Source organism: Entelurus aequoreus, linkage group LG13 (assembly GCF_033978785.1).
Source record: "Entelurus aequoreus isolate RoL-2023_Sb linkage group LG13, RoL_Eaeq_v1.1, whole genome shotgun sequence".
Classification (NCBI taxonomy): Eukaryota; Metazoa; Chordata; class Actinopteri; order Syngnathiformes; family Syngnathidae; genus Entelurus; species Entelurus aequoreus.
This window is the reverse complement of record NC_084743.1, coordinates 4,442,717-4,456,168: the sequence shown is the minus strand read 5'-3', so window position 1 is coordinate 4,456,168 and position 13,452 is coordinate 4,442,717. Positions and strand designations below refer to the sequence as shown.

Sequence of the window (13,452 nt, the reverse complement as noted above, 5' to 3'; positions counted from 1 at the left end):
AAAATCCTAAAATCATTTTTAAGGTTGTATTTTTTCTCTAAAATTGTCTTTATGAAAGTTATAAGAAGCAAAGTAAAACAATTCATGAGTTTATTTAAACAAGTGAAGACCAAGTCTTTCAAATATTTTCTTGGATTTTCTAATTCTATTTGAGTTTTGTCTCTCTTAGAATTAAAAATGTCGGGCAAAGCGAGACCAGCTTGCTAGTAAATAAATAACATTTAAAAAATAGAGGCAGCTCACTGGTAAGTGCTGCTATTTGAGCTATTTTTAGAACAGGCCAGCGGGCTACTCATCTGGGGCCGTACTTATCAAGCTTCTTAGAATTACTCCTAAGAAGTCTGCTAAGAGTTGACTTAAGAGTAAATAAATTCTTCGCTGAAAGCTGCACTTAAAAGTTAGTTATCAAGCGTCTTACTCACACTTTCAGCGAAGTGTAGGACTGAATCTTAAGTGTCACACTCAGAGCTGAATTACGACATTACTATGTGCCGTAAACGCAATTTTAGGTGACGTCATTTCTGTGTCCATAGAAATGACCAATCACGGAAGGGAATCCGTTGTCTAAGAATAAAGAAATATCTTGGAAATATTTAAGTGGACAATGGGAGTGTATATTTTGACAATAAACTACAAAATAATACAAAACAAACTAGTCCCCGCCGGCACTCACGCTACCGCTCCCTCTCTTCTCTCGCCCACACACTCACTGACGTCACTCACCTCACGGCCACACACATACGCTACTGTCATAACATTTTCTTTCCAATTCATTAATTAGGCAACTAATTTGAAACTGGTGTGGGTGGCTCTATATATACTAGCCCACTGCAGCCACATGCAGAAATCAACAAGGAATCGAAAAGTATTAAATCTGTGACAAAAATAATATCCGCTCTGTCTAAACGATACCGTTTGATCAGCTGCTCGTCATCAAAAAACAACAACATTGTTCCGTTCCCTGAACGTTGGCGCACGTCTCTCTCGCCTCAGTGCCATCCCCTGCTGGCAACTCCTAACCACTTAAGACACCTCTGAAGGTCTCTTAAATATCGTGGAGAGTAGGAGTGATTCTTAGACTTAAGAACGTTGATAAAAAGCTTTTATTCTTAAGTTTGAGAGTAGGACTAAATTTCGCAAATTCTCAGGACTTAAGTGTAAAATGGCACTCTAAGAAGCTTGATAAGTACGGCCCCTGGTCCTTACGGGCTACCTGGTGCCCGCGGGGACCGCGTTGGTGACCCCTGCAGTACACATATACAGTACACGTATACAGTACACATATACAGCACACATATATAGTACACATATACAGTACACGTATACAGTACTCACAAGTGTATAGAAGTGACAATGGTGTGTATTAAAGGCACAACAGTAAGTGCACTAATTAAGTGTACTGCACTTGCATGTCCAGGCTCTACGTGGACGGTCCATTCGGAAGTCCGTCCCAGGAAGTCTTCAACTACGACGTCAGTGTTTGCGTGGCGGCTGGAATCGGAGTCACGCCGTTTGCTTGCGTGCTGCAGGCTCTGCTGTGAGTCCCTCTGACCCGGGAATAAAATATCTCTCCTCTCTCTCACCTGACCCGGTAATAAAATATCTCTCCTCTCTCTCACCTGACCCGGTAATAAAATATCTCTCCTCTCTCTCACCTGACCCGGGAATAAAATATCTCTCCTCTCTCTCACCTGACCCGGGAATAAAATATCTCTCCTCTCTCTCACCTGACCCGGTAATAAAATATCTCTCCTCTCTCTCACCTGACCCGGGAATAAAATATCTCTCCTCTCTCTCACCTGACCCGGGAATAAAATATCTCTCCTCTCTCTCACCTGACCCGGGAATAAAATATCTCTCCTCTCTCTCACCTGACCCGGGAATAAAATATCTCTCCTCTCTCTCACCTGACCCGGGAATAAAATATCTCTCCTCTCTCTCACCTGACCCGGGAATAAAATATCTCTCCTCTCTCGCCCAGCGACGGCCGGACGGGGTTGAGGTTGAAGAGGTTGTACTTCGTGTGGGTGTGCAGGGAGCTGAGGTCCTTCTACTGGTTTGCTGAGCGCCTGTGTGCCCTTCATCACAAGGTCTGTCACTTTTCTTTTCTGTTTCACTTCTGGAACAACACTTGAAATACACTAGTTGGCCAAAAGTATTTGGCCAGCCATCCAAATGATGAGAATCAGGTGTCCTAACCACTTGGCACGGCCACATTATAATTTATTTATTAATTAATTTTTTTAGACATGTATCTCGTGCGCACGAGAAACTATGTCTAAAATAAAAAATAAATAAAAAAATTATATATTTTTTTTTTGTAACTTTATAAAAAGTTTCTCATGCGCACGAGAAACATGTCTAAATTTTTTTATAAATAAATAAAAATTATAAAAAAAAATGTTTTCCCCCATGTCCCTTTAGGGCAGGGGTCGGCAACCCGCGGCTCTAGAGCCGCATGCGGCTCTTTAGCGCCGCCCTAGTGGCTCTCTGGAGATTTTTCAAAAATGTATGAAGAATGGAAAAAGATGAGGGGGAAAAAAAATCAATTTTTTTGTTTTAGTATGGTTTCTGTAGGAGGACAAACATGACACAAACCTCCGTAATTGTTATAAATCACACTGTTTATATTAAATATGCTTCACTGATTGAAGTATTTGGCGAGCGCCGTTTTGTCCTACTTATTTTGGCGGTCCTTGAACTCCCCGTATAGTCTGTTTACATGTATAACTTTCTCCGACTTTCTAGGACGTGTTTTATGCCACTTCTTTTTCTGTCTCATTTTGTCCACCACACTTTTAACCTTGTACATGAGTGCACAAAGGTGAGTTTTGTTGGTGTTATTGACTTGTGTGGAGTGCTAATCAGACATATTTGGTCACTGCATGACTGCAAGCTAATCGATGCTAACATGCTATTTAGGCTAGCTATATGTACATATTGCATCATTATGCCTCATTTGTAGCTATATTTGAGCTCATTTAGTTTCTTTTAAGTCCTCTTAATTACATTTATATCTCATGACACATGTAATATGGCTTTTAATTTTTTGCAGCTCCAGACAGATTTGTTTTTGTTTTTTTGGTCCAATATGGCTCTTTCAACATTTTGGGTTGCCGACCCCTGCTTTAGGGGCTCCGTAGATTTTTAATGACAGCCTTTTTTTTGGCATAAATCTGTAAACATGACAGTAGTAGTGTGACTATTAGACATCGTCATAGCACCACCTTGTGGTTGGTGGTCGCTGTGCACGTATGAAGTAGAACTTTTAATACGCATGATTTGGCTCAATTGTCATGAAAGGCGATAGCAGCTCAAATGTATTTATTTATTTGTTCCATTTAGTTATGGCATGAGAACAGACCTGACTACTTTAACTTGAAGCTTTACGTGAGTCAAGCAGACGACCTGCACGTAAGTATAACACACACACACACACACACACACACACACACACACACACACACACACACACACACACACACACACACACACACACACACACACACACACACACACACTGTAACAATGTAGAGCACAGGTATCAAACTCCAGGCTCGGGGGCCACATCTGGCCCGCCACATCAATTTGTGTGGCCTCCGAAAGTTTGTAAATAATTTGTTAAAGTTAAAAAGTTAAAGTAGCAATGATAGTCACACACACACTAGGTGTGGCGAAATTATTCTCTGCATTTGACCCATCCCCTTGATCACCCCCTGCGAGGTGAGGGGAGCAGTGGGCAGCAGCGGTGGCCGCGCCCGCTAATCATTTTTGGTGATTGAACCCCCAATTCCAAGCCTTGATGCTGAGTGCCAAGCAGGGAGGTCATGGCTCCCATTTTTATAGTCTTTGGTATGACTCGGCCGGGGTTTGAACTCACAACCTAATATGTGTTAATAAAGTACCTTATCTTTTCTTAATAAATGTAGTACACAAATAATTGAATTCTGTTCAATTACATATAATATTTTGTTTGATCTCTAATAATAAAACAAAATATTATATCATCGTACATTTCAAAACAATATTTTTGTTCAAATAAAGATAAATACTTCAATATCTGCATGACTTATGATTATAATCCAACAAATTGTTCATGCAAAAATTTTACAGTAACATTTTTTTACAGTAAAATCCACTTTTGTACCGTTATTCAACATAAAGTAATAATACACTATAAAAACACGACAACCGTAGATTTTACAGTATAAAAAACCAGCTTGATTTTTTTCCGTAAATTTTTTTAAATTTAATTTAATTCCATTTACGTATATTTATTTGATATGCTGTAAAAATGGTAAAGGGTTAGGGTTAGGTTAGGGTTAGGTTATTTACAGATAGAATTCACCAACTCGAGTATTTCATATATATATATATATATATATATATATATATATATATATATATATATATATATATATATATATATATATATATATATATATATATGTATATATATATATATGTATATATATATGTATATGTATATGTATATGTATATATATATATATATATATATATATATATATATATATATATATATATATATATATATATATACATATACAGGGCGGGGGGGGCGTCGTTATTTACAGCTAGAATTCACCAACTCGAGTATTTCATATATATATATATATATATATATATATATATATATATATATATATATATATATATATATATATATATATATATATATATATATATATATATATATATATATATGTATGAAATACTTGACTTTCAGTGAATTCTAGCTATACATACATATATATATATATATATATATATATATATATATATATATATATATATATATATATATATATATATATATATATATATATATATATATATATTTTATTTACATAAAAGAAATACTTGAATTTCAGTGTTCCGATGGCTATCCATTAGATGGCAGTATTGTCCTGTTTAACTTCTCCGTTCATGATGAGTATATCATTTCGGCCACCGTGTTCAATGGAGAAGTCCGTTCTACATATTTACAGGCAACATACACCTTCCCCTTCCAACGTCTCCTTGTTGTGTGCGCAGTTGTGCACTCTACTCTCTAAAAGCCCTAGATGTTATGACGTCATTGGGCAGGCAAGCTGTTTATATTGTGGGAATGCGGACGTGAGAACAGGCTGTCCCCACTCAGTCTCAGGTCCGCATTGAGCTGGAGGGGGCGTGGCCTCCAGCTCCGGCTGAATACCGGGAGTTTGTCGGGAGAAGGGAGGTTGTCGGGAGAGGCGCTGAATACCGGGATTCTCCCGCTAAAAACGGGAGGGTTGGCAAGTATGCTGTACAGCAGTGCTTTTCAACCTTTTTTGACGCAAGGCACATTTTCTGCGTTGAAAAAATGCGGAGGCTCACCACCGGCAGAAATCACTAAAAAAAACGAAACTCAGTAAAAAGTCGTCGTCGCAATTGTTGGGTATGACTTTAAACCATAACCAAGCATGCATCACTATAGCTCTTGTCTCAAATTAGGTGTACTGTCACCGCCTGTCACATCACACCCTGACTTATTTTGACTTTTTTGCTGTTTTCCTGTGTGTAGTGTTTTACTTCTTGTCTTGCGCTCCTATTTTGGTGGCTTTTTCTCTTTTTTTGCTATTTTCCTGTAGCAGTTTCATGTCTTCGCATTCACCGCTAATTCTCATACTTGCCAACCCTCCCGGGAGACTCCAAAATTTCAGTGCCCCTCCCGAAAATCCTCTACGAGCTGTCGTCACGTCCGCTTTTCATCCAGTCCGACGACCTGCTGGCCCAGTCACATAATATGTGCAGCTTCTGCACGCACCAACACAAGTGAATGCAACGCATACTTGGTCAACAGCCATACAGGTCACACTGAGGGTGGCCGTATAAACAACTTTAACACTGTTACAAATATGCGCCACACTGTGAACCCACACCAAAGAAGAATGACAAACACATTTCATGAGAACTTCCGCACCGGGGGGTGGGGGGGGGGGGGGGGTTGGTGGTAGTGGGGGGTGTATTTTGTGGCGTCCCGGAAGAGTTAGTGCTGCAAAGGGTTCTGGGTATTTGTGCTGTTGTGTTTATGTTGTGTTACGGTGCGGATGTTCTCCCGAAATGTGTTTGTCATTCTTGTTTGGTGTGGATTCACAGTGTTAAAGTTGTTCATACGGCCACCCTCAGTGTAACTCGTATGGCTGTTGATCAAGTGTGAATTGCATTCACGTGTGTGTGTGCGTACAGAAGCCGCACATATCTTGTAACTGGGCCGGCACGTTGTTAGAATGGATGAAAAGCGGACGTGACGACAGCTGGTAGAGGACGTTAAAGGCAGTGCCTTTAAGGCACGACCCCAAGACTGTGGTCCGGGTGGACTACGAGATATCAGAATCAGAATCAGAATCGTTTTATTGCCATTGTTTGAGAACGGGTTCACAAACTAGGAATTTTTCTTGGTGCAAACGTGCGACATAAAACACACATATAAATGACTGATGAACACCTTGGTTGGATAATGAAGGTTGCCTCAGCTCAAAGCCTGAGCCCCGACATGAATGAACTAGCATCCAAGAAAAGATGGCAGGTATCTGGCTTGGGCACATCAGATTAGATCAGTGTGTTGCAAACTGAGCAGTTTAAAGTCCTGAATGGTTGGTTGATTTTACAGTACAGATAAGAACGACATTTTGTTGCATTAGCTGGTTGTAGTGCAGGATAAAAGTGCAATAAGTTGCAGGTATAAATAAATAAATTACTGTACAGATAAATGTATTGCACTTTTGCATATGCGTCCACGTTTATGGATGTATGTTATATTGTCTTTATATTCCAGCGAGTTCATCCATTTTGGGGGGGAAATTGAGGGGATTATTATGATGCGTTCAAGAGTCTGAGGGAAGAAGCTGTTACAGAACCTGGAGGTTCTGCTACGGAGGCTGCGGAACATCATTTGCAGACTATAATTATTGAGGGTTTTTTTTTGTCATAAAGAAATACAATCATGTGTGCTTACGGACTGTATCCCTTGCAGACTGTATTGATATATATTGATATATAATGTAGGAACCAGAAATATTAATAACAGAAAGAAACAACCCTTTTGTGTGAATGAGTGTAAATGGGGGAGGTTTTTTGGGTTGGTGCACTAATTGTAAATGTATCTTGCGTTTTTTATGTTGATTTAATTAAAAAAAATAACAACAAAATATTATTATTATTTATTTTTTTCTTGTGCGGCCCGGTACCAATCGATCCACGGACTGGTACCGGTGGTTGGGGACCTCTGCTGTATAGTATTCCCTGGTAAAAGCGGCCCTCAATAAAAACGAGTTTGACACGCCTGATATAGAGTATATTGGGATAAGCTCCAGCATCCCCCACGACCCCATAAGGGACAAGCGGTAGGAAATGGATAAATGCACTATAACTCAAATCAATGTACTTGTGTGACTACTATATAAGGTGTAATACCTTGACCCACCTTCGCGCCTCCTCGTTAGTATAGTGGTGAGTATCCCCGCCTGTCACGCGGGAGACCGGGGTTCAATTCCCCGACGGGGAGTTATTTTTTTTGTTGCAAACTTTTCGGTAATAAATCATTTACGGATAATTCCACAAAAATAAAATATCAAACATTTGCCTCTGAATATGTTTTTTTTTTTTCCAAAGTTGTGTAATGTTTCTCCTTCAAGTGTATATCTGAGGAGAAGTACCGCCCACTCGCGTCAAGGCTGCTGGTGGGTCGACCCAGGTGGAAGATACTGTTGGACGACATCGGCAGGAGCAATACGCAGTGAGTGGGATGTATTATTGTTATTAATAATGATTAAGCAGTGAGTGGGATGTATTATTGTTATTAATAATGATTAAGTGGGATGTATTATTGTTATTAAGTGAGTGGGATGTATTATTGTTATTAATAATGATTAAGCAGTGAGTGGGATGTATTATTGTTATTAATAATGATTAAGCAGTGAGTGGGATGTATTATTGTTATTAAGTGAGTGGGATGTATTATTGTTATTAATGATTAAGCAGTGAGTGGGATGTATTATTGTTATTAATAATGACTAAGCAGTGAGTGGGATGTATTATTGTTATTAATAATAATAATTTTGCTGAAATCCATCCATGTGGGACTTCCCAGTGCGCGAGTGGGCGTGTTCTGCTGTGGTCCTAAAGGCATCTCCAGGACGCTGCACAGACTCTGTAACTCCGCCCACTTCCCTGGAACCTCTTTTGAATTCAACAAGGAATCTTTCAGCTGATTGTTTTGACAGGAGTGGATTTATCGGCGTGGTGGACTTATCGACCGAGGCCGTGGCCGGATGAAACATAAGCCACTGGTGACGACTCTTTCACAGACTGCCCGCGTCCTGCTGAGGTGACGTCACAGCACACATGCTCTGGAAATGAGAAAATGACGGCATGAAACTTTGTAAAATCTCTCACTGGAACTTTTTGTACACGAGAAATAAAAGTTCTTATCAAATTCATCTTTTTACACAAATATTTAAACTTTACAATAATGGAACCGTCTCGACAGGCATTGGTGGTTCAGTGGTAGAATTCTCGCCTGCCACGCGGGAGGCCCGGGTTCGATTCCCGGCCAATGCAACATCCATTTTTTTTTTTTTGGTCTAATTTGGTAAAAAATCCTGCAAGAACTTCATGAAAGCAAACAGCAGTCAGTTTTAATGCATTATCATTTCAACACGATTATGTCGACATCAGTATCTCAAGTGAACTAATGAAGATATATAATTTCCTACTCTTAGGTTAACTACTTTAATTTAGTTGTTAATGTTATTTAATCAACACTGCCATCTAGTGGCTATTTGTAAGCATGTCAACATAAGTATGTGCTCTCACCCTATCCATAGTATATCACTATACTTTATCTGTATACTGTACTTGCAGTATTAATAGTAGTGTTTAGTATTTATGTATTTCTTGTAAAATGTATCTATATTACCAATAAAAGGGTATATATAATATCATTATATCACATATTAACATTGATACAATAGTATAAACAGGTATGGTGTAAAAACAAAACAGCGATACTGCCAAGGCAACAGTGAAGTTGTTTCAGTATTATTAGTGTTTTAGTATTTATGTATTTTTAGTAAAAAATCTGTATCAGAAATTAAGATTTCCAGCACAATCCCATTGAAGAGCAGTCAGACATTACAGGGAGACAGAACAGGATCAAACATTACAGGTAGACAGAACAGGATCGCTGACGGGTCCGCCAACTTCTGGCGCCCCTTACAAAAAAGGTGAGAAACAGGTCAACGCTGGGGAAGGGGGGGCCCCTGGACTGACTCCAGACTGAGGCCAAGGAGAGAGAAAAACCTCATAGCCATAGCGCACATAAGCATGTGTGCAAAACGGAAACATCAGAGGACATTAAAGACATTTACAGCTACAAAAGTAAAACAAACAACAAAAAAACAACACAGACTGTAGTGGCCTCTGCGGTGTTCCACGCCATCGTCTGCTGGGGTGGGGGGGGAGCATGGCCGGAGACAGGAGCGGACCCAACTAAGCAACCACCCTCGGCCAGTGTCCAGTCCGCATGGATGAGTATCTAAATGGGTTATACTTGTATAGCGCTTTTCTACCTTCAAGGTACTCGAAGCGCTTTGACACTATTTCCACATTCACCCATTCACACACCCATTCACACACTGATGGCGGGAGCTGCCATGCCAGGCGCTAACCACCACCCATCAGGACCCATCAAGTTATATATAAATAAAGTATCTATATTACCAATAAAAAGGTATCTACAATACCATTATTATCAAATATCTACCTTGTTTACTTCCCACCTCCTGAAAGTTGTGTAATCAATGAGAAATATCAAACAGTTCAAACATGGAGATTCTGCATATTACCCATCATGTATTGGGGTAGGTTTAATCGGGTGTCATTTTGTTTGAGTATGGTGCTTAGTCCAATTACTGCTTAAACAAGGCAATGGTAGACTGTATAGTCACTAATACTGGAATAGTATTATTATTTGGAATATGTGATAGTTTAATACTAAACCTAAACAAAGTTTAAAGTGATCTAAATAATTATTGACATTTTTGCAAAAAAAAAAAAACACTCCCCGTCGGGGAATTGAACCCCGGTCTCCCGCGTGACAGGCGGGGATACTCACCACTATACTAACGAGGAGACGTGCTGGTTACAGGTGGTATTACACCTTAAATACTAATTTACTGTTCCCTTGGCAATACCGCTGTTTTATATGCGTTATAATGGTATTAGAGATACGTTTTTTATTGGTAATATAGATACATTTTTACAAGAAATACATATAAACACTAGTATTAATACTGTAAGTATAGTATATAGATAAAGTATAGTGATATATATACTATGGATAGGGCAGGGGTCGGCAACCCAAAATGTTGAAGGAGCCATATTGGACCAAAAATACAAAAACAAATCTGTCTGGAGCCGCAAAAAATTAAAAGCCATATTACATACATATAGTGTGTCATGAGATATACATTTAATTAAGAGGACTTAAAGGGAACTAAATGAGCTCAAATATAGCTACAAACGAGGCATAATGATGCAATATGTACATATAGCTAGCCTAAATAGCATGTTAGCATCGATGGGTGAGGGCGGACCTACGTCACTTCCGCCTACCAATCCCCTAGCAACCGGGAATTCGTGGAAAACAAACCAGCTCACAGCGAACACAGCATTGACAGAAAAAGCATTTAACGTTGTGGCTTGGAAGTCGGCGTTAAATCCTTCATTTACGCATTTTTACTTATTCGCATATCGTGTGAAAAAACGAAAATGTATTATTTGCGGCAGACTCGTCTCAGTGAACTTTAAAGCTTCTCAGGCTTAGCTTAGCTTGCTAGTTAGCTTAGCCTGCGCGCTACTAAGAAAGAGACGCGGAAGTTATCAACAACAAGATCAAGTGTTAGTGTATAAAATATTGAGAGATTTGAGGGCTACGTGTATTGTTTAAGTACAACTGTTCTTCGCCAGGTGTTCTTTGGCCGCCCTGGCTTACGTTTTCCCGGTGGTGTCCATCTTAACGCTGCCTTTAGTATCCTCTCGTTGTCCGGTTTTCGAAAATAGCTAGCTAGGCTACAACAACAACTTCAGCTGTCGAACGTTATAAGGTACAAATTCAACAAGTACAACATTAGCACGGACGGTATAGCCAAGTTGTGGTTAAGAAGGTGGATTTTTGTTCCTTATATTTACCAGAAACGAAGTGATCCGAACACACGACCCGGGACTTTGGGGGACTCCAGTGAGAACCGTCCTCGTTTTCCCGGTGTAAAGCTGCGAGCCATTTGTCTCGTCTCTGTGGGCTTTTATCGCGCTTTGGCAGAACAAAATACAACCTTTGTTTTCCCTGTTTCCAGTTGTGGTTAGCACAACCAAAAAAAACACTGTTTTTCGGCATTTTGGAGGCAGAATGACGGGTTTAACCAGCGTAGGTCGACATGTTAAAGAGTAATGGCGACGGTTTGTTTTCAACGCCAGTCTGGTTGCTATGGCTCGAAGAACCCGTATGTAGCTCAGTTGCCCGGATGTCGGCCCTGACCCATAGGAACAAAAATACAAAAACAAATCGGTCTGGAGCCGCAAAAAATTAAAAGCCATATTACATACATATAGTGTGTCATGAGATATACATTTAATTAAGAGGACTTAAAGGAAACTAAATGAGCTCAAATATAGCTACAAATGAGGCATAATGATGCAATATGTACATATAGCTAGCCTAAATAGCATGTTAGCATCGATTAGCTTGCAGTCATGCAGTGACCAAATATGCCCGATTAGCACTCCACACAAGTCAATAATATCAACAAAACTCACCTATGAGTATTCACGCACAAGGTTAAAAGTTTGGTGGACAAAATGAGACAGAAAAAGAAGTGTCATAAAACACGTCGGAGAAAGTTATACACTACGGTGAGTTCAAGGACCGCCAAAATTAGTAGGACAAAACGGCGCTCGCCAAATACTCGAATCAGTGAAGCATGTTTAATATAAACAGTGTGCTTTATAACAATTAGGGATGTTTGTGTCATGTTTGTCCTCCTACAGAAACCATATTAAAACAAAAAATATATATTTTTCCCCCTCATCTTTTTCCATTTTTCATACATTTTTGAAAAATCTCCAGAGAGCCACTAGGGCGGCGCTAAAGAGCCGTAGAGCCGCTGGTTGCCGACCCCTGGGATAGGGTGAGAGCACATAGTATACTTATGTTGGCATGCTTACAAATAGCCACTAGATGGCAGTGTTGACCAATAAACATTAACAACTAAATTAAAGTTAACCTAAGAGTAGAAAATGACATATGTAACTTGAGACACTGATAATCGTGTTAAAATGATAATGCATTAAAACGGACTGCTGTTTGCTTTCATGAAGTTCTTGCAGGCTTTTTCACCAAGTTAGACCAACAAAAAAAAAAAAGGATGTTGCATTGGCCGGGAATCGAACCCGGGCCTCCCGCGTGGCAGGCGAGAATTCTACCACTGAACCACCAATGCCTGTTGACGGATGTCAATCCTGCTTAAAATTTAACCAGTAGGATAAACCGTAAGATGTGCTTCTTCCTGCTCCTTTTCACAACAATTGAAGTGTGCAAATGTAACCATGTGTGACGTTCATTCATGCAAGTTGACTGACACCAACGTTCCCTCTAATTGTTCATGTGTGTGAGCCAACGCAAAAAGTCCCTGAGCATTGAGTGGAGCCCACGTGAGCAACATCAGACGTGCACACTGTGGCTACACCAGCAGCACACCTGTCCCAAACCTGACTAAATAACAAGTTACATCTCCATCCATCCATCCATTTTCTACCGCTTGTCCCTTTCGGGGTCGCTGGAGCCTATCTCAGCTGCATTCGGGCGGAAGGCAGGGTACACCCTGGACAAGTCCCCACCTCATCGCAGCTAGGGCCAACACAGATAGACAGACAACATTCCCTTATTATTATAATCAAATGACAGCAGTCATTTCCATGTCTAATATAAGTGTATAGGCCCACTTACAACGACAATAACAAAAAATATTGTTTTTCATGAACTGTGTACTTGTATTGTTTGTCTGGGTGGAGGTCCTGCTTTGGAAATAGTTTGTACCCCTTTCAGACATTGCATTTAGTTCCCATTAAAACATCCCCATGTTGCACAATGAGATGTAAGCAGGGGATCATGTGTACATTCCTGCAACTTCCTGTTTGTAAAAAATGTATTTTTATTAGTATTTGTTTAATATACTAACAGCATTTCATGAAAACTGAAGAAAGATAAGGAAGACCTCTATAGGAGCTGCGCATGGACTCATTTATACCTAAAGGTAAGACCATAATAACGTTTTTTTTAATTAAATGTGCTTTTCATGATAAGGTAAGCGCCGGAGTGAGAAGAGGTTTTAAAATAATTAGCGCATGCTTGCC

The 13,452-nt window shown here is 39.7% G+C and overlaps 2 protein-coding genes and 4 non-coding genes across 7 annotated transcripts in view; 3 read left to right on the top strand and 3 right to left on the bottom strand.

Annotated features, from left to right (window-relative positions):
* Nucleotides 1-8,451, top strand: part of LOC133663073 (NADPH oxidase 4) — a 73,439-nt gene extending 64,988 nt beyond the window's left edge. The window contains exons 14-18 of one of the 2 annotated variants that reach the window (XR_009828230.1): nt 1,418-1,537; nt 1,982-2,090; nt 3,346-3,414; nt 7,677-7,855; nt 7,916-7,995. Coding sequence is in view for 1 of the 2 variants with exons in the window: in XM_062067264.1 (XP_061923248.1) it covers nt 1,418-1,537; nt 1,982-2,090; nt 3,346-3,414; nt 7,677-7,777; nt 8,132-8,252 (520 nt within the window). In the remaining variant the exon portion in view is untranslated. Of the gene's footprint in view, nt 1-1,417; nt 1,538-1,981; nt 2,091-3,345; nt 3,415-7,676; nt 7,856-7,915; nt 7,996-8,131 lie in introns of those variants that run through there. The other variant, XM_062067264.1, reaches the window with a different exon arrangement.
* The window catches only part of naalad2 (N-acetylated alpha-linked acidic dipeptidase 2), a 182,560-nt gene that overhangs the window by 114,358 nt on the left and 54,750 nt on the right, over nt 1-13,452 (bottom strand). The window lies entirely within an intron of this gene.
* trnad-guc (transfer RNA aspartic acid (anticodon GUC)) lies at nt 7,475-7,546 on the top strand. Its single transcript has one exon. It is a non-coding gene; the product is annotated as a tRNA-Asp (tRNA).
* trnag-gcc (transfer RNA glycine (anticodon GCC)) lies at nt 8,531-8,601 on the top strand. Its single transcript has one exon. It is a non-coding gene; the product is annotated as a tRNA-Gly (tRNA).
* On the bottom strand, nt 10,102-10,173 carry trnad-guc (transfer RNA aspartic acid (anticodon GUC)). Its single transcript has one exon. It is a non-coding gene; the product is annotated as a tRNA-Asp (tRNA).
* trnag-gcc (transfer RNA glycine (anticodon GCC)) lies at nt 12,469-12,539 on the bottom strand. Its single transcript has one exon. It is a non-coding gene; the product is annotated as a tRNA-Gly (tRNA).